The sequence below is a fragment of the Panthera uncia genome (genome assembly GCF_023721935.1).
Source record: "Panthera uncia isolate 11264 chromosome B2 unlocalized genomic scaffold, Puncia_PCG_1.0 HiC_scaffold_24, whole genome shotgun sequence".
Classification (NCBI taxonomy): Eukaryota; Metazoa; Chordata; class Mammalia; order Carnivora; family Felidae; genus Panthera; species Panthera uncia.
In genome coordinates, this window is record NW_026057580.1 from 6,071,835 (window position 1) to 6,098,242 (window position 26,408).

At 43.2% G+C, this 26,408-nt stretch overlaps 2 protein-coding genes across 4 annotated transcripts in view; one reads left to right on the plus strand and one right to left on the minus strand.

Moving 5' to 3' along the window:
- Positions 1-21,057, plus strand: part of STK38 (serine/threonine kinase 38) — a 47,957-nt gene extending 26,900 nt beyond the window's left edge. The window contains exons 8-14 of the mRNA XM_049653374.1: positions 3,802-3,904; positions 4,716-4,777; positions 10,038-10,155; positions 11,437-11,560; positions 11,752-11,847; positions 12,909-13,003; positions 13,480-21,057. Coding sequence (XP_049509331.1) covers positions 3,802-3,904; positions 4,716-4,777; positions 10,038-10,155; positions 11,437-11,560; positions 11,752-11,847; positions 12,909-13,003; positions 13,480-13,610 — 729 coding nt within the window. The 3' untranslated portion in view covers positions 13,611-21,057. The remainder of the gene's footprint in view (positions 1-3,801; positions 3,905-4,715; positions 4,778-10,037; positions 10,156-11,436; positions 11,561-11,751; positions 11,848-12,908; positions 13,004-13,479) is intronic.
- KCTD20 (potassium channel tetramerization domain containing 20) overlaps positions 20,137-26,408 on the minus strand; it is a 36,241-nt gene continuing 29,969 nt past the window's right edge. For 2 of the 3 annotated variants that reach the window (XM_049653375.1, XM_049653377.1), the window contains 3 exons: positions 26,048-26,245; positions 24,146-24,256; positions 20,137-22,846 (listed from right to left, as the gene is read on the minus strand). In XM_049653375.1, coding sequence (XP_049509332.1) covers positions 22,554-22,846; positions 24,146-24,256; positions 26,048-26,245 — 602 coding nt within the window. In that variant the 3' untranslated portion in view covers positions 20,137-22,553. The remainder of the gene's footprint in view (positions 22,847-24,145; positions 24,257-26,047; positions 26,246-26,408) is intronic. The other variant, XR_007462666.1, reaches the window with a different exon arrangement.

Below are 26,408 nucleotides of genomic sequence, written 5' to 3' on the forward strand. Positions count from 1 at the left end.
TTCTTTTCTTTTCTTTTCTTTTCTTTTCTTTTCTTTTCTTTTCTTTTATGTATTTAAGTAATCTACACCAACATGTGGCTCAAACTCACAACTCCAACATCAAGAGTCACATGCTCCACCGACTGAGCCAGCCAGGCGTCCCTCTTGTTGTCTTTTAATAGTTTTCTTGCTGTCTTTGAAAAACCTGAACTTGGGGCGCCTGGGTGGCACAGTCGGTTGAGTGTATAACTTCGGCTCAGGTCATGATCTCACAGCCTGTGAGTTCAAGCCCCGTGTCAGGCTCTGTGCTGACAGCTCAGATCCTGGAGCCTGCTTTGGATTCTGTGTCTCCCCCTCTCTCTGCCCCTCTCCCACTCATGCTCTGTCTCTCTCTCTGTGTTGAAAATAAATATTAAAAAATTAAAAAAGGAAAAAAAAAGAAAAACCTGAACTTTTGGTGTAGGTTCTTTAAAAAAACTATCTTTCTATTTCAAGAAGGCTGGAGATTTATCAAATAATTTCTTTTTCGTGATCATAAGAATAATGTGTATGCACAGAAGAAAATTTGAACAGTACAAAGAGTTATAAAGAAGAAACATACCTATAATCTCATCATTCAAAGATAACCACTATTTTGGTACAATAGCTTCAATACCTTCTCTATTTGTGTCTATAATTGATATACAGTTAACATCCTAAAAGTAGCTTGTAGCTTGGTATTCTGCTTTTAAAATGTTAATGTATATATTGGGGCACCTGGGCGGCTCAGTCGATTAAGTGTCTAACTTGATCTTGGCTCAGGTCATGATCTCACAGTTTGTGAGTTGGAGCCCTGCATCAGGCTTTGCACTGGGCATGGAGCCTGCTTAGGATTCTGTCCCTCTCTCTGCCTCTCCCTTGCTTGCTTTCTCCCTCAAAAGTAAATAAATAAGGGGCGCCTGGGTGGCGCAGTCGGTTAAGCGTCCGACTTCAGCTCAGGTCACGATCTCGCGGTCTGTGAGTTCGAGCCCCGCGTCAGGCTCTGGGCTGATGGCTCAGAGCCTGGAGCCTGCTTCCGATTCTGTGTCTCCCTCTCTCTCTGCCCCTCCCCCGTTCATGCTCTGTCTCTCTCTGTCTCAAAAATAAATAAACGTTAAAAAAAAAAATTAAAAAAAAAAAGTAAATAAATAAACTTAAAAAAAAGAAAGAAAGAAAGATTTAGAATCTTCTCTGAAGGTTCTCTGAACCTAAAAAAAATGTTAATGTATATAAACGTATTTTTCTGTCATTCTATGTATATAAATTTTTTTAATGTTTATTTTTGAGAGACAGAGACAGAGCACAAGCAGGGGAGGGGCAGAGAGAGAGGGAGACACAGAATCCAAAGCAGGCTCCAGGCTCTGAGCTGCCAGCACAGAGCCCGACGTGGGGCTCAAATCCATGAACCATGAGATCATGACCTGAGCCAAAAGTTGGACCCTTAACCGACTGAGCCACCCAGGCGCCCCTCAGATATATTTTAATAAAGCACTGGCCCTACTTTGTGTAGTCGGGTTCAGATGCCCTGATCCTGTGCCCCAGGTGCCTTAGTGCAGGTTTAGTTGCACCCTGTAGTCTCTGTTCAGGTCTAGCAGACATATTGAAAGCCAAGAACTTGGGGCCTCAATATAATGAGGAGGAGTGGGGAACCCTTTTAGGTGCAGGTTTGCTCTCTACAAGATGCTAGCCCAGACTTGTAGAAAGATGTTTTCACAAGCGAGCTCATTTCGGTGTTCAACCATACAGATTCTAGAAGTGAAAGTGTAGATGTTTTGAGTTCCTGCCACATACTTAGGATACCTACAGAATTCCCTGAAAATTTAGGCTTGAATAGCATTTGTTCCAGATACTGCTTTTTAAGACACTCTCTTTTCTTAGAGGTGTCCAGGTGAAATGTAATTTTGAGAACTCTAAATTAAACTCTGTTCCTTGACTTATACAACAAGTTGTTTAAAGTTCTGAAAAAAATGATACCAGGTTAGCAGGTTCAAATCTGTCTTTGTTTGGCAGTTTACTTTGTTGGGCATATATACACGCATGGGTACACACACACACACACACACACACACACACGGCCAAACCTAATGGGATTTCTTCAAAACAAAACAAAATAAAACTGACCCATCTGAGCAGGGCTTCTGTAGCCTCATGTATCCTGAGAAGTTTGTATATTAAGGCCCAAGGATGTCCTGGAGGAAGGTGGTATGGATAGATCACAGATGTTGAAGTCTTTGGCCACACCACTTTTTTTTTTTTAAGTTTATTTATTTATTTTGAGAGAGAAAGCAGCGGCAGGGGGTGGGGTGTGGAACAGAGAGGGAGAGAGAGAATCCCAGGCAGGCTCCACACTATCAGCACGGAGCCTGGTGCGGGGCTTGAACTCACAGACCGTGAGATCATGACCCGAGCTGAAGCCAGGAGCTGGACTCAACTGACTGAACCACCCCGGTGCCCCTGGCCACACCACTTCTAAGTGTGTGACCTTGAGCAATGTCGATCCCTGAGCATCAGGATTCCCTCCCCTATTTTTGGTTTTACCTCCTTATCTACTTGAAATTTCACTACCCCAAGAACACCTGTCTCTTACTTAGAGCTAGTTATGTGCCAGGCACTAGGTTAAGATCTTCACATGCATTAATTGTCATCATTCCTACCAAGAAGATATCATTATTTCCATTTTCCAGGTGGGATCAGGGGATTGGAGAGGGTAAGGGAATCTTGATCTGGGAGAAGGAACATAGATTGATTTTTGGCTTTGGTTCTGCCATTTCACCAGCAAGCCATTTAATGAGTCTGAGTCAGTGAAATGTGACTTAAGAGTTATAAATGAGATTACACATTTAAAGCGTGGGGCCTGGCTCAGAGGAGGTGTGAGTGTTCCTTGAAGAGTATGATAAAGTCAGACACTTATGACTGAAATACAGTATAGCAACATTTGTCAAGAACTATGTAATAAAGTTTATTCTCTGTCTTTGGAATAATTTATTCCTTGGAATGTATCCTAATGAAATAGTTCAAGCAGAGAAGAAGTTATATGAACAAAGATTTATTTACTCATTAACAATCATTTATTAAGACCATCCTCTGTACCGTGCATGGTTAGATTTGGGGGCACAGACCCTCTCTATCACAGGGTGCTTATAATCCACATTACATGGAGTGAGGAATTAGAAATGGAATAAACACCCAGTATGAGGAGGATGGTTAGGTAAACAATGATGTACTAAGTCATTTGAATATTATGTACACATTAAAAATGGTGATTTTGAAGACCATATAGAAACACAGGAATATTTGAGTGCATTAGTTTAAGAAGTAGTAAGAGTATCTTTATTTTTTTAAGTTTATTTTGAGAGAGCGAGGGGCGGAGAGAGAGGGAGAGAGCGAGAATCCCAAGCAGGCTCTGCATATCAGCGCGGAGCCTGACTTGGGGCTTAAACTTACAGACTGCGAGATCACAACCTGAGCTGAAACCAGGAGCCAGACGCTTAACCGACTGAGCCACCCAGGAGCCCCAAGAAGTAGTAAAAGTATTTTTAGATGCCATGGAGAGTTCAACTATGTTGGGAAGTTTATGTTTGGACAAAAAGATAATATGTAAGAATTGAAATACTTTTATTCGAATAATAGGATTTGGGGTGATCTTTTAAAAATTTATTTTTAATTTATTTTTCCCTATAATCAAAGAAAAAAAGACAGTATACTTTGTGGAGGTATATTGGATACTATAAGGAGCTAGAGAACAGAATGTTTGTTCCACATCCATGAATGTTCATCCATTACCTTGTTTCTTCTTCCCCATAGGGCCACGTGAAGCTTTCTGACTTTGGCCTTTGCACAGGACTGAAAAAAGCACATAGGACTGAATTTTATAGGAATCTGAACCACAGCCTCCCCAGTGATTTCAGTAAGTGTAAACAATGATGTTAGCCTTTTTATCCCTTACCTGGGCGAAGAAGAGCTGTTACCCTGGTAACCAAAATATGCAGGAAAGATTAGGAGATTCTCCTGGCATGAATCTAGAGAATAAAAATATCTTCTCAGGTGTGCCTGTGGTTTTTACTGTATGTGAGGCAAGATGAGTGCTACCAGATGTACTAATGCTGATGTTGCAAAGAGCCTTCTTTGGAGCTCTACTGAGAAGGTTACTGGGGATGAATGTGGGGCAGGCAAGCAAAAGTAGTAGAGGAAAATGTCCTGGGACCAGCTCCAGATTAGATTTATCCCAGGTGCTTCTTTCTGTTGTGGCAGAAAGACATTGATCTTTATGAGTGTTAACTTTCACTCCAGTCCTGTCAAACCATTGAAACTGTGTGGTACAGTTACAGTTTATCCTGGAGAACTTAAGCCAAAAATGTACTATAAATTCAGAAGTCTCTGATTATGTACCAAGTACTATTCTTGGAAACTTGATGGTAGCTTTGAGAAATTATCAATGTCTAGGTCCACTTTGGGACCTTTGCTTCTGATGAAACTGTATTCCCCGTAATTCTGATGAAGGCCTGGCCACATGATCCACGTGACTGTATGATTCTTTGAGCTAATGCTTCAGTGCCTTTGATTTGGATTTACAGACTTGCTGGGAAGTGTTATTCAGAGTTACTAATGTATGGGCAGAAAAGCAAAACTTTAAGGCTTCATGTGGCTTGAACCAGCCCAAAAAAGTAGTAAACATACCTGTTTGAACTTTGATTAGAACTTGTCGTCTCTACTTTTAGCTTTCCAGAACATGAATTCCAAAAGGAAAGCAGAAACCTGGAAAAGAAATAGACGTCAGCTAGTAAGTAATATCTGCGGCTTCTTAAATGCTACAAACCAAGTATGAACAAATTTTAAAAATAGGTACATAAATTTGCATTCAGTAAATGTTTACAGCACATCTGTTCCTTGCTTTTAAGATTATCTTAATAGAACGCTGTCATTGTGTCCGTGGAGCGAAAGGTAATCTTTTGAAGGAGGGAAGATAGTACTGTTCAGGTTGTGACATTTTCAGTGGAGGACTTCATTTTGAGTTCTTACGTTCGTGACAAGCCCTTTCCTTCCTACTCCCCTTGTTGCCTGTTTTTATGGTGGTAAAGGGGTTATCTTTAAGCTGGAGGTCTCTCAAGATGAAACTAAGTTACAAATACCTACCCAGAACTTTAAGGCAGTGGGTCTCAAACTTTTACGATTTTGATTCACTTAGGCAAGTCAAGACTCTTCAATTCACCTGCCCCACCCTTTCCTACCTTGTGGTGGAAAAGAGGACTTAGTGATAAAAATTGGAGAGCAGTTTAAGGGAAGTGCTTATAATTTACTTTATAAGTATTTAAGTATATACACATGAAATTATGTCCTACAAGCTTAAAAATAAGTAACATTATTGCATTTACCTATTGATAGTATGTTGGAAGTTATTTAAATAAGTATAGATTAACCATTGCAGTCTAGGCAAACTTTTATTCCAAATCATTCATTTATATTTGAAGTGCAGTCCAGTGTCTAGTTCTTGGAAAATTATTGACCGGACATCATAGAAGTGTGTATCACGACATTCTTAGGCTTCGTTAGAAGCCCATAGCAAATGAAGTAAATGATGGTAAAGTTAAACTAACAACTGGTCGTAGGAAGCAAGAGTAGTGGCTGGGGAAAATGATGACTAACTCGGAATGATGGCCACGCACACGTATCATCTAGAAATGGCGGCACCTCTGCTAGTCGGTGTATACGGTAGTGACTTGGCAGGTTTGTCAAATAGTGTGTTCGGTCAGACTTCTTGTTCTTAGTGAAACGCTGAATCAGAGTTCTCTGTAGTATCTTTAGTAACTCATTTAGTAGGTCGCTGGTAGTAGCTGGCTGTCATGGTGAAAAAGGATGCCTGTAAGGTTAAGAAAGCATCAAAAGAAAGGCTTGCATTTTTTGATTTGAGGCCCGCTGGTAGGCCTCAGACCATGCTATGAGCATAATGAATATTTTTGTTAAACCTGGGCCGTGGAGGAGGCATGGTCTTAAACCAAACACTTCTGGAGATGTGGTAACTGAAATTCATCTTTGTTATCTTTTTTCTAACGTTAACTTGGGGATACTTAAGGTTGGTATAGTCAGTCACATCATAGTCTCCTTTCCTTAGGAACTCTGATACTCTTGAAGTGTTTGAATTCTATATGTGGTTGAAAAACTGTTTACATAGCGTGTTGAGGGTTAGGAAATGCCAGGAACAAATTTGATCAGATGCTTCTATTGTGTCTCTCCATAGAGCAGTAGATCTTAACCTTGGCTGCACATCAGAATCACTTGTGGACTTCAGAACCTATTGATGTCTGGGTCCCACTCCCAGAGATTGATTCGGTTGGTTTGGGGCATATAATCTGTGTATTTGATTTTTTGAAAGGACTCTGGGTGATTTTACTGTATAGTGAAGGTTGAGGGCCTCCACTAAAGAGACCGTTTCTTAAATAGTAGCTCCTGCATTATTGGGAAACTGATATTTACCTGTGTTTTGGAAGCTAACGTAAGATAAGGCTCTTCTGTGATTTATTATTTTTTTTTTTAAAGCAAGCCAGGGTTTAACTTTTGGCCACTGGGCTAAAATATTTATATTTGTTTTTTTAAGTAATCTCTGCCCAACGTGGGACTCGAATTTACAACCTTGAGGTGAAGTTACATGTTCTACCAACTGAGCCACCAGGCACCCCAATCCCTGGTTTTATAATACAAATCTTTTAACAAATAAGATTTACTTAGCGCTTGGCTTTGCTGTAATAAATCTACTTTCTGAATTGAAGGGTTGCTGTAGTTTCTTAGCCTTTATAATTAGAATGAAAATACTTCTTGGGGAGGGTCCAGTCCGTGTCTCAGACTTTATTTTTACTTACTTCTTTATTTAAAGTTATTTATTTTTTTTGAGAGAGAGCAAGCATGCGTGCACATTTGAGCAGGGGGTGGGGCAGAGAGAAGGGAGAAGGAGAGAGAGAATCTCAAGCGGGCTCCACGCAGTCAGTGCAGAGCCTGACTGGGGCTCTATCCCATGAACTGTGAGATCGTGACCTGAGCTGAAATCAAGAGTCAGATGCCTAAACAACTGAGTCACCCAGGCACCCCCATGTCTCAGACTTTGAAACAACTGGCATTTCTGTTATTTAATATTTGTATTTAAGAGAAAACCATGTAAAAAAGAAAAAACAATGTACAATTCTATATGGAAAAAATGGATTCCTGCCTTACAGTATACACAAAAATAAATTGTAGATGGAAAATAAAACTTGAAAAAATTTAGAAGAAAGAACAGGGCAGTGTATTCATGATCTTGGAGTAAGGAAGGATTTTTTTTTTTTTTTTTAAATATGAAGATAAGTACCGGTCATAAAACTTGATTTTACTACTTTAAAGGAAAAAAAACCCTTCTGTATATTGAAAGACATAAACAAATGAAAAATAAGCCACATGCTCCCACTGCTTTGGGATTATCTTATAATTCATGTGCATGCTCTACAAGCAGCACTTCTGCCCCTAGTCATATGGTCTGGGGCATCTTGTGCTTGGGAACCAGGAGCCATGGATAAGAATGTTCACTGCATTTTTGCAATAGCAAAAAACTGGAACTAACCCAGTGTCCATAGACAGGAAAATGGTTACACTGTGGGATAGAATATTTTACAACCATGAAAATAGTTGAACTACAGCTGCATGTGACATCATGGACCAATTTTAGGAACAAGACATTGAGAAGAAAAATAGCAGAAGACTGCATGTAGAATGACATCATTTTTACAAAGCCCCAAAATAAAACTAAGATCTCATTTAGAGAGAGACGTGGGCAAAATTAAATTTCTTTAGGAATGATAAACAAAATTGACCTGTAAGGTCAGATTAGGAGGTTAGGAGAGGTGGGCTGACAGAAGGGAGAGGAGTGCAAATTTAGGTCTAATGACATTGGGAATAATTCAGTTCTTTAGTTGAACTTATAGTTATTCATTTTTATTATCATGCCTCATAATTTGATAATCACACATTTTTGGGTATATAATAAATTATCACATCACTTAAAAATGATAATAAAAATGATAATCCTCACACTGGGAGAAGATATTTTCAATTTCTAAAACTAAAAAGGATTAATTTCCTGAATCCCAGGATTAATGCCGTGATTCATAGAGAATTCCAATGAATCAATTAAAAAAAAAAAAGATAATGCAACTAAAAAAACAAATGGGCAAAGGATCTGAATGGGAATTCACAGAAAAAAGACCTGAGTGGCTAATTAATATATAAATACATGTTCAAGCTTACTAGAAATAATGGGAATGCAAATTAAAACATAAGATCCCATTTCATGTTCATCAGATTGGCAAAAATTAGAAAGTCCGACAAAACCAAGTGTTGGTGAGATATGGAATACCAGGAGCTCATCCCTGCTGGGGGTGTTTAAATGGGTATAACCACTTTGGAGGCTAGTTGGAAGACATCTGGTTAAGTTGGAGATGTTCATAATGCAAGACCCAGTGATACTGTTTCTGGTATATCCTCGAGAGAAATTCTCACTGTAGTGCCTAGGAGGTGTCACGGGAATGTTTACTCAGGTGTTGTCATAGTGAAACATTAGAAGCATCAGAAGAATGGATAAAAAAAACATTATGACATTTGTATAATGGACAGGTGTACAGCAGTGAAATGCGTGAGCCAGAGCTCTGTGAATAAATCTCAAAATCATAATGTTAAGTTAAATAAGCAAGTTGTAGCATTATGTAGAATAATTAAGCACCAGATGAAACCTTTTATTAAAAGTTGAAATGTTCGGGAAGTAAGATCATGCCAGTTATGCAAATATTCATACAAGCATAGCCCTGCAACTTTAGGGTGGTTTTGACTTCAGTAGGAGAGGAGGGAGGATCTGGTTTTAATTGTGTAGTTTTGTGTTTAAAAAAGTTGATCTGAGACAAATATGGCGGATTATTCATCTTGTTAGTATGGGCAGTTGGTACACGTGTGTTGTATTGTTCTGTTTTTTTTTTTCTGTATGTTTGCAGTATTCCTTAGTAAATATTTTCCAAAGACAACACAGGTATACTTTTTTTTATTTTAGAAGTTCTACAAGGGCGCCTAGGTGGCTCAGCTGGTCGGGCATCCGACCTCAGCTCAGGTCATGATCTCGCAGTTTGTGAGTTCAGGCCCCGCGTCGGGCCCTGTGCTGACAGCTCAGAGCCTGGAGTCTTCTTCGGATTCTGTGTGTCCTCCTCTCTCTGCCCCTCCTCCACTCGTGTGCTCTCTCTCTCTCTCAAAAATAAATAAATGTTAAAAAAAAAAAAGTACTATAATATCAGAAGCACTTAGATAAATCTGAGTCTTCTGTGTTGTAAACTCTCAAATTCTGAGCACAGTGGAAGGCTCTGAGTGTACTTCCCCCTAGTATTGTAGTCCTTGTATATGACAGTAGATTACTTGAATTTAGAAAAATTTCCCCTAAGAACTATTTACATAAATAAGTAAGTTTGGTAAATTGATGTAAATCTCTAACCTATAGGATATGACTAGCTTGTGATAGATAATAAAGCTTCCCTTTATGATTTTGTCAAATCGAGGAATGTTGGTGGTAGAAAGAGGGAGGATTTAGACAAGGTACTAAATTTGCACACTGAGCTCTGCCACTTAACTAGTTCTGAGCCTGTGAACAAAGCTGCTTTGGGAGTTAGATTTTTTGTATCTGCAAAGTTGGACTACTAAAGTCCTCTTTACCGAGTTGTGTCAGGACTAAATAGGCTCATAAGCATTTAAGTACAGAGCCTGGCATTCTCTGGGTACTCAGTCACTTACGGTACTAGTGAACATGGATCCTGTGTCCTGGTGGACTGTGGGCTTTGGCTGTATTTGGGAATGGTCTCTCGCCTCACTGTTCATTTTGGAAGTGCTCTGGCAAATCAGACTTGCCATGAAGCTCCTGGGCCATCCTGTGCAGTTAGTTTGGGGGTAGCCGTAGATGGTGCTTGAAACCTTTGGTCTCTGGAGCAGAACTCTGGGCACCCTCCTGCCTGCTGAGCCCCCCTGATGCGTGCTACCTGTTTCAGGCTTTCTCCACAGTAGGCACTCCTGACTACATTGCTCCTGAGGTGTTCATGCAGGCCGGGTACAACAAGCTCTGTGATTGGTGGTCGCTCGGCGTGATCATGTACGAGATGCTTATCGGTAAGTTGCATGCTTTCAGGGGGCTTTCTCTGTGCAGCCAGGGTTGAGTCGCATACTGATAATAGACTGTTTCGATTAGGGGTGGTCTAAGCACTTCTCCCCTCTTGTCTTTCAACGTGAAGTTTCCTAGGCAGAAAGCTTGGCCGTCAAATAGCCAAGTATATTCTCTGGCCTGCTGGCATCCTGCGGTTGCTTTGCTGATCATTTATCCATTCTGCATTTTCATCCTCTCCATCTGGCAGCTCTTTCAGTCACTGACATTTGTTAAACATTCGTTGTATGCAGGGAACTTTAACTGGGCATTGCCTCACATACTCTTTACTTATTTGCTGTCCCCTTCCTTTCTCTAAGCCTTCAAAGCATGGAATCCTCTGATCTCTCTCCCTCTTATTTGGATGGTGTGTCTGGGTATTTGGGGGACACTCTGGTCGGCGGGGGGTGGAGTGGTCATATGCCCGAGAGCACTAGAAGAGTAAGTGTATCGTGGCTGCACTGAGTGCTTCTGTGGGTGACTAGTGTGGCCTCTGGCGGCGTTGTCTCTGGAGACGCTGGATGGATGCCGGTGGAGGCAGATGTAATCTGTGTGGAGGGCACGCGGAGTAATATGGTATGAGAGTATTTATCCTCTTGCCTGTAGTTCTCAGTAAGAGGCATGGTGGTCACTTTTAAAGCCTGTGGTTTTTTTTTTTTTTTCTTTTTATGTTTGTTTATTTCTGAGACAGAGACAGAGCACAAGCGGGGGAGGGGAGAGAGAGAGGGAAATACAGAATCCAAAGCAGGCTCCAGGCTCTGAGCTGTCAGCTCAGAGCCCGACGTGGGGCTCGAACCCACCAACTGCGAGATCACGACCTGAGCCGAAGTCGGACGCTTAATGGATTGAGCCATCCAGGCGCCTCCCTGTTTTTTTTCTTACCAACTTGTTTGGCACTTTACCCGCGTAAGGATATTCCTAGAACGGAGTCATTTCTTAATGATGTTCCACCCTTTCCTTCTTCTTTGGGCGCAGTGGTTTCCATGTGTGCAGCCTCTGTGTGTCCTCCCTTCTTTTCCCAACTTCAGCTCTGAGCCGGCTCCTTTTGTGGTACCAGAAGCACAAACTCACTTTGAGTTTAGGAGTTTGGGGGAGAATGAAAAATTAGTTCAGATGTTTTCTGGAATGAGTGGAAATCTTGTGCGTGTCATGGAGGGTTGAATATATATAGAATCATCTTAAGGAGAATACTGTCAGGCGGATTCAAAGTTCTGGGATGTAAAAGCTCTGAAGTGCTTTTTTTATTACAGGCTACCCACCTTTCTGTTCTGAGACCCCTCAAGAGACATATAAGAAGGTGATGAACTGGAAAGAAACTCTGACTTTTCCTCCAGAAGTTCCTATTTCTGAGAAAGCCAAGGATCTAATTTTGAGGTATTAGAGAACACCTCCCACCCAGGCTTTTTGACATGAATGAATTCATATTTTTAAACTTAAATTATTACCTGGGTCTGCCCCCTGCTCTCTCCCATCCCTCTGTTTAAAAAAGGGGGGGAGGGGGGCGTTCTTTTTCTTTTTCCAAAGAGATTACTTGAGGTATGCTGAAAGGCCTCTGTGTTTTCCAGATTCTGCTGTGAGTGGGAACATAGAATTGGAGCCCCTGGAGTTGAGGAAATCAAAAGTAACTCTTTTTTTGAAGGCGTTGACTGGGAACATATCAGGTATATCCATATAAAAGTTTTTGGGATTATTTTAGAAAGTCTGTAATTTGTTTAATAGTAATTTAGAAACACTGTTATTGGTAAGTCATGTAAGGGAAGAGAGCTGCTCAGAGATTCAGGGTCTTTTCTTGTCTGTTTGCGGTGAGGATTGGGAATTGGGGCTTCCTGTCAGCCGTGTGGTGTGGGGTATGGGGAAGCCAGCAGTTATTTCCAGAGTGAAGTGAACTTCGGGTTCTGTGGTGAAGGGAGCACCTAGGAAGCACGTTGCCCTTGCTTTCACCTAGAACACACCAGCTTCTCTATACCAGGGGGCCACCAGCCGGGCTGTCCCCACGCACAGGGAGATAGGGAAGAAAGTGGAAGAAGGATGGGGGTGGGGAGGGAGGTGGACGGGGCCACGGTGGCGGTTGCGGAGCGCAGCCAGTGGCAGCAACAGCCTGCACCGCCTGCTGCCGTCCGACCTTCTTACTCAGGTTGGTTGGTTGCCAGACAGAAGGCGAAGACGTCATCTCTCGTGATTGTGTTCTGACTTACATTCCTGTAAGTTTTACCTCCGCCTCAGCCACTCTCTTTGTTGACAACCTCTGGTAGAAGGAGGCGCAGAGCCTTTCGTGAGGGAGCACCCAGAGGTTTACTTGCCCTTTTTACAGACAGGGCAGGCCTTGAGGGGAGTGCATTAAGTTTAGATTTTCATTTTTCTCACTATTTTTGTCTTTCTTCCCAGCTGTGAAAAATTGTTATTTGTATTTTTTCATTTGGTTTGGATGCGGTCAGGTGGCGTGGTCGCTCGGTGTCGCGAGCTTTTCAGAGAAAGTAAATGCTGCCTGCCAACGGATAGTCCTCCCACGTCAGACCCAGGGGCTTTTTAAGTTTATTTATTTTGAGAGCAAGCGAGTGAGTGAGCACAGGCCAGGGAGGGGCAGACAGCAAGAGAGAGAATCCCAAGCAGGCTCTGTGCTATCAGCGCCCCTACCAGAGGGCTTTTTTGGAGAAAGACTTAATCAGCAGTGATGCGCGTGATTACTGACCACAGTCATTTTTGACATGTCTGTTCTTGGCAGAGAGAGACCTGCTGCAATATCTATTGAAATCAAAAGCATCGATGATACCTCAAACTTCGATGAGTTTCCGGAGTCTGATATCCTTAAGCCAACAGGTAATATCACCAACACTGCCTCCTGCTGCCTCATAGGTACATCATTTCCGCTCCCATTTTGGGGTTGTGTTTACAAGTCAGGTAGAGGAACGTCAGTTCTTTCGGTTCTTTGCGAGTAGTTTTCCAGTGCTAATGCTGGGCAGCAGTGACACCGTGTCGAATGGAGACTGAATACAAACTCCCATGTTTGAACTGGATGGGTAAATCACACAGGTTTGTTCTTTGGTTTTTATTTGTTACATTAAAGGTTAGATAACCTGAAATGACAGAAGTGGGAAAATACAACTTTTAAAGTATCCGTGAAAAATAGGAGGTTCAAAGAACATAGGCAAGCAAACGCAGGCAGTTCGCAGAGTGAAAAACAATGTTTCCCAAATAGAAACTGTGGTATCTTCTTCAGAATGTCATGTCTTCAGTACTGAGTAGTCCATTCGGGTGAGGCAGTGAATCAATTCTCACATCTATTTCTTTCCCAGTGGCTACAAGTAATCACCCTGAGACTGACTACAAGAACAAAGACTGGGTCTTCATCAATTACACATACAAGCGCTTTGAGGGCCTGACGGCTCGGGGGGCAATACCTTCCTACATGAAAGCAGCAAAATAGTATCCTTGAACTAGAACCCTAAATGGAGCGGAGTTCTTTGTACAACATTGCGGTTTTCCTCTCACATGCTCTTTTGAAAGAGTTTCCAAGAAGTTTCCGGAACCCACCGGTGTGTCATGGTAAACTCCTGAAATGCGATAGTAAGTGGAGTCTCTTCCGTAATGCATCCGAAAACCTGTAGAACAAAGACGACCATTTCTACTGCATCGGCCATAAACAGCTGTGCTGCTTCTTCAGAAGCATCGTGAGCCAATTTGATAGAGGTTTTAAAAAACTCGTTTTCCTAAGTTCATCAGAATGAAGGAGAAAAAACAGCCATCATCAAACATTATTGAGATTGTAACACGTACTTACTGAATATCAGCCAATTTCTGTGATTTTTGTGACAGACACGCTTTCTGCCAAGCCCACCAAGTATTTCTGTTCCTTTACAGCTAAAAGCTCCATAGTACTAAGGAAATAAAGCAATAACGAAAGCCTCAGCAGCCAGCACTCTGGCTGAAGGAGATGCCCCACCGTCCTCTGAGGGGGTGGTGGGGGGCTTCTCCCCATACCTCGGCCTCGGGCGAGTGGCTTGGATAGCCACCATTCACGGTGCACTTTATTTATGGTACTAGCATAAAGACCCGCAATCCAGTGATTTCTCTCCTCCTGCCCATCTAAAATACTCAAGCTGCTTTTCTGAGTGTTGATGGGGGATACTAGCTCCATCTCTCACTGCTTTCAGAAGGCCCAGAAGCCACGGGGCCTTGCCAAGGAGTCCCAGATCACGGGGAAAACCTTCAGTGTCTCTTCATGGCCGTATCAGAAAATCCGTAAGACGGACGTTGTTGTGGACCAGCGATAGCCGCAGGCGCTGCCAGCAGGAACTCGGTTCCTTCCTGGGAACACAGCAGGGAGAGTCCGGGCAGAGGCAGGAAGCCTGGAACCTCTCTTGGCTAAGGTGCTGCTCCTGCTTGGTCTCTGGAACCTCCTTGGAAGTGAAGGAACCAGCCCCCTAGAAAGTGCAGAGCCAGCCTACGAATCCGTGTAAAGTTCACTCCTCAGTCCTTGATGCAGCCGTGTTTTGTCTTCTCTCTCGGTTATTTCTCCTCTCCGATTTAAGTAACCATTTTGCCTTGGAATCATGATTACGAATTTTTCCTTTGCAGATGCCTTCCTGGGGGATGCGCCTCCACCCAAAGGGTAGCCTGCAGCTCTGGCTGACCAGGCCTCTCCGCTGTGGCATTCTCACGAGAGACCCTCTGAATTTTAGCACAAAGTGCCTTTTCTTTCACAGCTGCCACCACCTTTAGAGGAATTTTGCTGCGTCAGAAAAATGTGGAGGCTCCATTTTAATGCATTATTTTAAAATTTTTGATAACTCTTCAAGCATCATTTGCACCTGTGTGGTAATTTTGCCTGTTGCAAAGCATCATGGCCAAGCTACAACTGGGAGTCTGCTTTCTGCTAGGCTTGAGGTTAGGATCAACTTGACAGTGTGTCCTAGCTCAGCCATTCAGCAAAGAAAAATGGGGTAATATCAGAGTTACAGTAGTAAATGAAACTGCTTTGGGTTTTAATGTCTTAGAGGAAGAAAAAAAAGGAATATAGGGAAGTATTAGCTTTGGATGAAGGTAATGTTTGCCCCTTAATCTTTCATTCGTGGTCTGTTAGTGACAAGGAAGTAAATGAGATTCTTTTGTGTAACTTGGTAGTTCCTTTGTATTACCCAATAGTTGACGTTTTGATCCCCAGGTGTTTTGCAAGTATGTGTGGTAAGCACGCTCAAGAGAAGTTAACAGGAGTGGTGATGGTGTGTGGGGAGTGGCAGGGGATGGTTTGTTTTAGGGGAAAATGCCCACATTTTAAACTTCTGAATAAAACTGTGTGAGAAAACACCGTGAACCTGATGTGTTTTAAAGCAAGTGTGGCTTGTGACTCTAAGGGGCAGAGTGCTGGTGGCTTCTTCCAGCCCCTTTGTCTGCGGACCATTGCATATGCAGGCAGAGTGTTTTTCTGTCTCTGGGGAGGCTGGGACCTGCTTTCGCGTTCGCTGAGAACGTGTCTTCTGAATCGGTGTTTGTGTGAGAGCCGCTCCTCTGTTGACCCTGAGTGTCTGTTCTTCCCACCGCTGCAGGGCTGCACGGTGGGGTCTCCCCCTGCAGCTAGGCCGAGGGCAGAGTGGCTGACAAAAATGCCGTCAGTTGGCAGGTCCTTTGTACAGCTGTTTACCCCGCCTGGGGTCAACCGGGAACCTCACAGCCTCCTGGGATGGGGCTTCTCGGCCCTCCAGGTCCACCGGGACAGGAGTCCTGTTGGGTCCCCCTCTGGCTTAGGGAAAGGAGCCCCAGAAAGAGGTGGGAAAGCAAAGGCCATCCGGCATCAGAACTGCAGCCACAATGTGTATTGTCTTTGCAAAGCGTACGGGTTTCAAGAGACATGTTGGGAACCATTGGTTCAATGTTGGTCCTGTTCACAAATAGTTCCGTTTCCTGCTACTGTAGGGGGAGTTAGAAGACAGGACTTGAACTGTATGGCATACTGAAGTGAAACTGAATACCGTCAGCATTCAGTCTCCTCTTGATTCAGGAGTGCATCAGGATTCTCTTCAGTACCGGTTTTTCTTTTTTCATTTTTTAAAAGTAGGCTCCACACCCAGTGTGGGGCTTGGACTCACAAACCTGAGATCGGGAGTCGGATGCTCTTAACGACTGACCAGCCAGGAGCTGTTTCTTTTAGAATTACTTTGAAAAGTTAGCTATGGAGGAGTTCCTCCGGGGTTAACATTCAGGCTCCGAATAGCAGATTGTGGTTTTAAGACTTCCCTATCTGGCATAGTAGGAATCCTCTGCCATCAACTGCCAATGCCCCTTCTCTGAATTGTTTGCTTGGAAAGCCTATTTAGGTTTCACTTTCTCCTGTTTGTGTCACTCCTGGCCCTCTGTGTCTAACCCAAATGGTGTTTTTACTGGAACTCTGAAAGGATTCAGTGAATGGTATTTTCCTGGAATGAGCTATAAGAGCCACCACTGACTTAACCACCTCCATGATGCTTTTTCGGGCATATTTGCAAAGAAAAACATCTTGCCCAGGTAACAGTGAGGCATCCATAATATACAGAGCACAGTACTGGGCCCTGTGGGAATGCGCCAGGGAGCCTGTCATAGTTCTGAACCGCAGAGCGGTTTGAGAATTCCCACCAAGTGGCTTGAGAGCAAGCGGCGTCAGCTGTGAAGCCGCTACGTTAGTGGTGGTGTAACAGTCCAGTTAAGCCGACCTGGCGGTGCTGGGGAGCTGAGCGAAGCTCCCCGATGAGGTTAAGCAGCAGTGACTTGGCGGATACGAGTGAGCGGTCTGGGATTTTGGAGGCCGGCAGGTGTGGGCTTGTAGTGTGGCAGAGGTGTGGAGCCGGGGTTCCTTCGCGAACACTGCAGTGGCCTTTGTCGCTTCCCCATTTCCCTCTCCCGCTTCAACTCACTCCCCTCACTTCTGCCCCTCGTGGGAAACATGTATTAATTATCCTGTGCGTGAAACCTGCTAGTCTTCATTTTTATAGTCATTTCTCCTGTCACTGGTGTCCTGACAGCCACATCCATTGACTTCCCTTCAGTCCTCGTCTTGACCAACCTGCCGCACACATACTCTTGAAACAAAAACCAACCTCTGCTCCGACCTGACTTCCTTCTTGGTATTTCTTCTGCTACCACTTAAATGCTGGTGCTCCTCCGAGCAATGCCTTTGCCTTCTTACTTGTGTGATCTCGGTGATCTCCCCGACCCTGTGACTTCGGCTGCCATTTCTGCGGTGAGGTCTTCAAAGTGGGCAAGACTTCCTGGACTCCTCCCCGGAGCCCTAGACCATGGAGTCAGGTGACACTAGACACCACCGTCTGGAAGGCCTCACGCAGGCTCAAACGAGAGCCATCCAAAGGAGCTCCTCTTACCTCCGTTGTGTTAATTTATTTTTGAGAGTGAGTGTGCGCACACGCCCAGAGGAGGGAGAGGGAATCCCAAGCAGGTTCTGCACTGTCAGCTCAGAGCCTGATGTGGGGGCTTTGAGCTCATAAACTGTGAAACCAGGATCTGGGCCAAAATCAGGAGCCAGACCCTTAACCATCCATCTGAGGCACCCAGGCGCCCCTCCGCAGGAAACGTCTTACACCGCGCCCGTCAGTAAACATGCACAACTCTGGATGCAGCCATCCATCCTAGCAGTGTCTTCACGATTTCTTACTGAATGTGCTGCAGTGGCCTCTTAGCTGACCTTTGTCCCTGGTCCTTCCCCTTTCAAGCCCACTGCCCTCTCTGCTGCCAAAGAAATTCTTTCAAATTTCAAGTCTGATCATGTCATTCTCCTACATAAAACCCTTTAGGGCTCCTAATAGTTCTTATAAATGAGACCAGACATCTTTGTCTGAGGCAGAAAGAGTCCTGCCTTACTCTGGCTTCATCTCTGCATCACCCCATCTTCCCTATTATCAATTCACCTTTGCTCATATGGTTGAGTTGGCCTGGACTGCCTCCCCTCTGCACATTCATGGATCCAAAACGACGATTTTCATTCTTCACGCTTTGGTTCACGTGTCACTTCTAGAATCCTCTCGTGAAGTCTCCTCATGGTAAATACTGGCTACTCCATCCTTCTGGGTTTCCTGAGCGACCTGGACTGCTCACAGAGGTTTTCCCCACACACTTCTAAAACCCCCTTGAAGAGTGTCTCCAGATCATCGTGTCCCTGTTGTCCTGCAGTGTTTGACACAGAATATACCCAACAGGCCACGTCTTCAGAGCACGTTCTTAACCTCTGTGCCAATGAAGGCAGACCTGCTAGGGAGGGGCTGGCTTTAGCCCCACTTTTAGTTTTACCACCAGTAAGCTCCCAGGCTAAGTGAGCTGAGGAAATTCCGAGTAGACACCGGACTAGAGTCAGGCCAAACCACAGAGACCAAAGGAGAAACCAGCAGCTCTACAGCAGTGCTTCCAGGGGACCTTTCCTTCCTGCCATGGTTCCTCACTCGCTTTAAACCAAAACCAGAACATAAAAGTCCGGGAGTTCTCTCGCCTTTCAAACTTACATTTGGCTTTGTGGGGGGTCCTACTTGGTTGGATTTGAGGATTCAGGAGGTCTTGAATTCCAGTTAACCAGGGACTCAAGAAGGCAGACTATTAGGGTTCTGGAAACCTCGGAGTTACAAAGAAATAGGGTGGGAAAGGCACACACAGACAGCCCCACAGGAAAGGAAGAGGCTCTGTTCTGGGCAGTCAAGGTGCTACTTCTTTCAGTCCCTTTAATATCTTGACTTCCAACTTTATTTTCTGCCAAAAAACAACATGAACACAAATGATAATATTTTATTATAGAAAAAGCATCCCAAATACAGGATTTCGTAAACACTGGTAGGTGAACAAGTGCAACTTTCAAAGTAAATACAAAGTAAAGAGGTAAAACCTATAAGCATCTTGCCTTTAAGAGAAAACGTACTGTTCTTCCGCAGAGGTGATCCCACCCACAGCACGAATGTGGCTCCGTCTCTACCAGTGAAGGCATCAGGTTCCCTTTCTGAACTCGTATGCCCATTTTAACAATCTCAAAATAATGGCAAGAAGTGGCATTGAATAAATTACTAAAATCCCTTGATTCTTAACTTTCTATTGACTTGACAGAAAAAAAAAAAAAAAAGACTCCATATCACACTTTGACAATTTGAGTTAAAAAGCCTGTGCTCTGATTGTTTTCTGCAAATACATCCATCCTTCCTGGGCTTATGCCACAGTATTTTCATAGACTTGTATACATTAGATATCACATTGGTTTCTTGGAATTTAGCTTAAAATAATACTGGCTGTTACAAATTGTGCAGTCAGTCTAGCTACTGTCTAGCTTCCTTACCATTTTTGCTGTCATTTTTTCTGATACTTTCCCTCCACTTTGGAGAAACCGTTAAGTAATCTCACCAGACACATGTTAACATTCTTTGCCCACTCTCCAGCTCAATGCCAAATGTTTCCTAGTTAACGATACATGATAATGATGCATTAACAAACTCAGATTCTAAACCTCAAATTCAGGTTTATCTTGGCTTGAGATACCTCTGAGTAAGACAGTCTGAGCAAAACCATCTTACTTTGAAGATGGTTCTGTATAAACAGCCTGGCTTACTTATTTAGGCACTTAGAAAAAGAAAAAAACAACAAAACAAAACACCAAACCTGAGTTCCACCTTTATTAGAAATACCTCTTACCCAGCTGGCCATTGATGGACTCTGAAGGGAATGACGGCAACCCAGCCACCGTCCCCGTGGGGACTGCATGGTCCTGCCATTATGGAATGTCCTGGCCCCAGGAACAAGCAGCTATGGCTAAGGGGAGCCACCAAACTACAGTGATGCTGAGCTCCAGACTGGGAGGGTGGGGGTGCAGAAGAAACCTCCCTCTCCACAAGAAGGGACCTGTGAGCCCCACTTTTCCCTTTGTCACCATCATCTAGGGACACTGGCAGATTTGCCTATACAGGTTTCTAGCTCACTCACCCTATGGGTTGGGGCCAAATGCACATGAACCCAATCTGGGGAGGAAAAAAGAACTACTCCTTGAAAGCCTGAGGAAACTAATCATTTACATAGAACAAAGTGTTATTAAGTACATGACATACTTTCATACCTGGCTTTTTACCTAAGCAAGAACTAATGAGTTTTAGAGTATTAGCTGCGGCATGTTTGTACTTAAATGTTAATACATAAGATGTACAACAGAAGTTATACTTACCAGACCACACAGTTAATTCTAACTTCCTCTGTGATGGCACGGAAGTCAACTGATAAGCATAAAGCACCATTAAACAATTATCTGGGCTGGTCAATTAGTGGGTATGAGTGTAGGGCTGGTAAGGTTAAAGCCAAACCTGACAAATGAGTCCATGAGTTTCACAGACCTAAAAGTAACCTCTGGCTACAAAAAACACTAATCCTAAACTTTAACCCTTGCCATCAGCCTTACAAACTGGATGCCAGTGGTAGTCAGAAGAACTCTGTAGGTGGGAGATGGCTCAGTTTAACCCCTTACTTCTACTTCTTTACGAGTAATGAACAGAGCATTGATTTCCACTGTGCTGCCGGTCACATGCACAAGACAACACACTTCTTAAGAACATTCTTGTTCTTCAAGCCTGGAAAGAGCAGCTTTTGACATCCATCTGACTTTACTTTTGGAGGACTAGGACTAAGGCAGTCATAAAATGGAATCCACTGGGGCACCTGGGTGGCTCAGTAGGTTGAGCATCCGACTTCGGCTCAGGTCATGATCTCACAGCTTGTGAGTTCGAGCCCCATGTCAGGTTCTGTGCTGACAGCTCAGAGCCTGGAGCCTGCTTCAGATTCTGTGTCTCCCTCTCTCTCTGCCCCAACGACGTGCATTGTCTCTGTCTCTCTCAAAAAAATAAACAGTTAAAAAAAAAAAAAAAAAAAAAGGAATCCACTAACTTGTCCTATGGTATCTTATGGGAATGGAATTTAAGAAAACTAGTCACATTATCTTAAAGATCTTAAGGAAACTATGTACCTCTTTGAAATTTGTGATGAGTAAAGGTTCTGGGTAGGTGATAAGAAGACCACCTTTACCACAAAATGACAAATTATCCCCAGACACTTAACATCTGGCTCTAGACTTGAAATTTAGCTCTGCTAATAGCCATGGGGACATAACGGAAAATGGTTTAGTACTTGGGGGGAGTGATCTCGGTTGTCCTACACCAATGCATTATTAACACAAGAGCCGACAGATCAAACAAAATTACTAGGTGTAATATCCCTTCAACTCATCCTTCCTTTGGGGATGACAGTAGTACGGTTTCTTTACGCAGTGTGAGCTGTGTAACTGGCTACTTCAAAAACAAATATCCTGATATCCAAAAGAATTCCACAGTATGAAAAGAACATACAAAGAAAAATCCTGTGTTGGGACAAAGCCTGTGAGGTGATGTTTCCGCACTCAGCTTCACCCCAAATGTCCCCTTCCCTGGAGCTTTTAGAAGTCTCTGTTGAGAAACTAAGCACTTGTGAGAAATTTCTGCTCATCTCTTGAAAACCTTTAAACCGTATCAACTGAGGTTTCCCAGCCACACCCATAGCAATGTGCTGCCCTAGGGTGAAGACCTAAAGGCTTCACACCAGATTCCGAGACAGGATGATCAAAGTGGCCTGATTTGGAGAGGTTCTTGTACTTGAGTTGTGAATTTCATTCCAAATAATTGATTTGTGTTGGCTCAAAAACCTTGAGCCTAAAAAGGTTTCATAAACACTGTTCCGCTATTACTAGAGTTCCTGTCAAAGAATCTGTATGGTTTTGAATTATTCGTCGCATTAATGAAAAACAAAGCTGAACTTAAACTCTTTAAGAAATTTCCTTTTGGACATTTTGATGACAGCCTAGGTCTTCCGGATGCAATCTGGGCACAGAGGCCACCAGGAATGGCATCTTCATTAAATCCTGAATAAGAATCCCGTTAGTACCTGGTTGTGGAAGCCAGAGATTGTCTCTTCTTAAAGTCTGGTCCCTTTGCTGCTCAGTAATTCACTTCGCCTGGTATAAAACAAACAAAACAAAAGCCAAGAACAAAGTGTAAAGGATGAGGACTGCTTTGATGAATAGGAGGCAACAGGAGTCTTGACTTCCTTTCCTGCTTTTTGCAGTTATGCAAAGACTGAGTAAACAGCACCAGACCCCAAATTTTCAAGTTACCAGGGCCACTGCCAAGCTGGTGGCTTATTTGCCAGTGAGTGCCTTTCATCCCCTGCCGGAGGCACAGATTTCTCAGTAATGAAAAGGACACAGGTTATTTGTGGGAGAAAGGGAGAGGATGGAGAAGCATGTCTCCTATTCAGGGTGAGACAAACCATGGGAGGACTGGCTGTGGACATTCTGGACAGAGATGTGCTCCGAAGAGGGGTAGGTCCACAGCTGGCCCTAATCTTGAAAGTCATTAGAAGCCATCTGAGAAAGTGGGGCATTCAGCCGGTCAAGTTCATCCACTTGGGGTGGGTGGTGCATTAATATCTCCTGGTCCTCTAAGACATCTTCTCCAGCAGCCACCAGATTAGTGAGGGATTTGCTTCGGACACACTGGAAATCCACGTGGCGACTCTTCCCTTCTTCCTTTTCCCATGACATCTGGATAAAGGGGCGCTGCACATAATTATAGATTACTTCAGATCGGCCACCAGGTCTTCTCTTAATTTTTTCTTTACAGGTAGGATAACCTGAAATAAAGCAAAAGGCCATTCCCATGACTCCAGCAAATTGCTCACTCCAGCTTCCATACTTTCCCTTCCCTAACCACATCAATTATCTCCCAAATTCAAAGACTGTGCATGAAAACTACTGGGGAAATGACCCCTGACCATGCTCTGCCACTCCCAGCCACCTACACGCGCACTTCCCCTCTATCCGGGTGAATAGGTCTTATCCCTTAGAAAGGAAGTAAAAATTCTATCCCTTCTAATGGCAGGGTGCATAATTTCAGAAGCTGTTAGTTCCTGGCAGCAATACCAGAGAAGTCTTTCTAGGCCATGGCTAACTCCAGTCCTCTAATTCTACTGCGTAGAGAACACGCTGTAAGAGAAGCAGTTAAGAAGGTGTGTAATGTGTAGCTTTAAGGAAAAAACAGGAATGTTGCCTAAAAAATCCGAAAGGCTATCACATGGAAATGGGAGAAATCTTACTCAAAGTAGCTTCAGAGGCTAGAACTAGAAAGAAGACAGAAGACAGAGGAAGTGATCTACTAGATCTACTAGAAAAATATTCTAATGGTAGAACAGTGGATGGGCTTCTCTGGGAAATGGAGTAATCCTTATCACCTTGTTCCGGGAGTTTCCAGTTACCAAAGAATGACACAGTGGAAAGAGATTTAACAGATCTCAAAAATCTCTTCCAACTTGAAATTCCAACCTAAGTCAGACACAGTGAAGATCTGATGGGCTCTGTGGGCAAGACTGAGACAGCGAGATTAAAAAAACACTCGTGGAGGTGTGACCAGAATAGCTTCAGCATTCTCTAAGAATCAGTATCTAAGACCCCTCCATGAGACCACCGGTTGGGAGTCATTGCTCAAGATCATTTAAAGCAGTTCTATCTACACATACAGACCTTCCTCCAAGGTATGTGGTGGAAAAAATTAAAATTTTGAGTCTCCAAGCTATAGTTTTCAGAAGGACCCTTCCAGATCCCAAAAAGATCCTCACCAAGACCTGGAGGAATGGCCCTCGCACTTGGTGAGCCCACCAGTGTCCTTAGTCCTCACTGCTCTTTGTCCCAAACAGTTAAGGTGGAACTTCTTCCTGCAGCTGTTTTAAAGCATTTACAACTAGATACAACATGAAAAGGAAACGTAAGGGCAAACAAAAAAACAGGAATCCTTCAAAGGGGTAGGAATGTGGTTTTCATATGTGCCTATTCTCTGGGTCCTCTGGAAGCTGAGTTTTAAGGACCTAAGCTGTGCCCATAGATACAACCTGCTCCATAAGCCAAGCAAGCTGTATACTAACTGGGATGTTTATTACCTTCAATTCCAATGCGAATGTTTTTCAGGCCCCGCTCCTTTAACACTGTTTTAGCGACATCACGATTCTCAATATATTTGAAGAATCTATAGAGCTTGGAGCTATAAAGAACTGGAAAAAAGAAAAACTGGGTTAGTCACGGAGTGAAGACTTCCAAAAGAGGAGGGAGATGAGCTAAGAGAATCAAACTAATGAAAGATATATCTGACACTGACGCCAAAAAAAAAAAAAAAAAGAAAAAAAATCCAGTTGGATCACAGATTAAATGTTAATAGATCAAGCATAAGAAAGAAACCACGTGAGAAATTTTTATAGTCTCAGGGTGTGGAAGACCTTTCTGGGTACGGCATAAAAGCCAGAAGCCACAAAATAAAAACGGATATATTCAACTACATAAAAAAACCCAAAACACTGCTGCGTAGCCAAATCACCATTAACACAACTAAAAAGACAACCAACTGGGAAAACTATCTGCAACTCTTATTAATTAAGGGCTGATTTCCTTAATATATAAAGAGTGGTCACAGAGCTTTCACAAATCACTAAGTAAAAGACTAACAATCCATTCTGTAATGGGCAAAAGGCACAAATAAAGTTACAGAAGAGGAAATTAAAATGGCTCTTAAAAATGAAAAGATGGTGAGTCTTGATCATGAAATGAGAAATGCAGATTGAAACATTCAAATGAGAGGCTATTTTTTACCTATCAGAGTGGCAAAGATGAAAGTTTAATAAAACGCTGTTTTGTTGAGGGTGTGGGAAACCTGTCACATGTTGTTTTGAGATGGTTTAACCTTTGTGGAGGAAACTTTGGCAGCATCTACCAAAATTATAAAGGAACAAAGCTTTGGCACAGAAATTCCATTTCTAGGAAACTTTTTTTAATAAAGATTTTATTTTTTTAAGTAATCCCTATACCCCAACATGGGGCCTGAACTCAACTCTGAGATGAGGGGGTTGCAGGCTCTACTAACTGAGCCAGCCGGGTGCCCCTTTAGGACTATCATTCCACAGAGATACATGTGTGTGAAAAGACTATGTTTAAAAGGATATTTATTGCAGCATCATTTATAATTTATAGCTTAAATCAACAACACAGCTAGTTAAATCAATTATGGCACAGCCATGCAGTAGAATACCATACAGCCATAAAAAAAGATCACAGAAGGTTTTTATGTTAAGACATGGTACTGGACAGTCTGTAGAATAGGGTATTATTTGAAAAAAAAAAAAAAAAAAAAAAAAGGAAAAATCATGCATGTAATTGGTCGTGCACTGAATACACCTGGGAAGATATAAAAGAAACTGAGAAGGAAAACTGGGTAGATGAGGCAGGGATGGGATCAAGACTTTTCAATGTATAACCTTTTGTACTTTCTGAACTGTTACCAATTCAAAAGGATTTGGGGCGCCTGGGTGGCTCAGTCAGTTAAGCATCAGACTTTGGCTCAAGTCATGATCTCGTGGTTTGTGAGTTTCAGCCCCCGTGTCGGGCTCTGTGCTGATAGCTCAGAGCCTGGAGCCTGCTTCAGATTCTGTGTCTCCTTATCTCTCTCTGTCCCTCCCCTGCTCATGCTCGGTCTCTCTCAAAAACAAACGTTAAAAAAATTTTTTTTTAAGGGTTTAAAAATGACACAAATGGAGAGAAGAATGACACCACCAATTAATGGCCTCGGTATCGCCACCACACTGCCACAGTGTCAGACATCGGGGGCAGGAGTGGGAGGAATAACAATGTCATATAAGCCGCATAAAAGTTAGATGTGCATCACTAGACTGCACCAGGTGAGTGTGCTCACTGCCAGCTTAACAGTGACAGTCATGCTGGTTACAGGATGTAGCTGTTACTCTGGGCAGCATGTTTCCCGCTGAAAACATCTACACCGTGCAGGGGGCTCCTACTTTGGGAATATTCCTCCCCCATGGGAGGGGGGTGGTCTTCATCCCAGTCCACAGAATCCTCATCCGTCAGCACGACGATGTGGCACTCTCGCTCCCCTTTCTTGGCACAGCCCACCATGATGGGCAAGATCAACTCTTCGAGGTAGTGGTCAAACTGCTTGTGAGCACCATCATTAGACAGTTCATGCAGTAAAGCGCCTGGGGAGAGAAAATGCAGGTGAACATCCTATCTGCCCTAGCACAGAGATTACCGGAGTGAAAAAGACTATGAGGTAATAATGGCTGTTGTCACTGATAAGTTCCGGAGAGGTGGCCCATTTTAAAGGCAGAAATTGTTTCTTGCTCTGAAGTGCTAATTAAA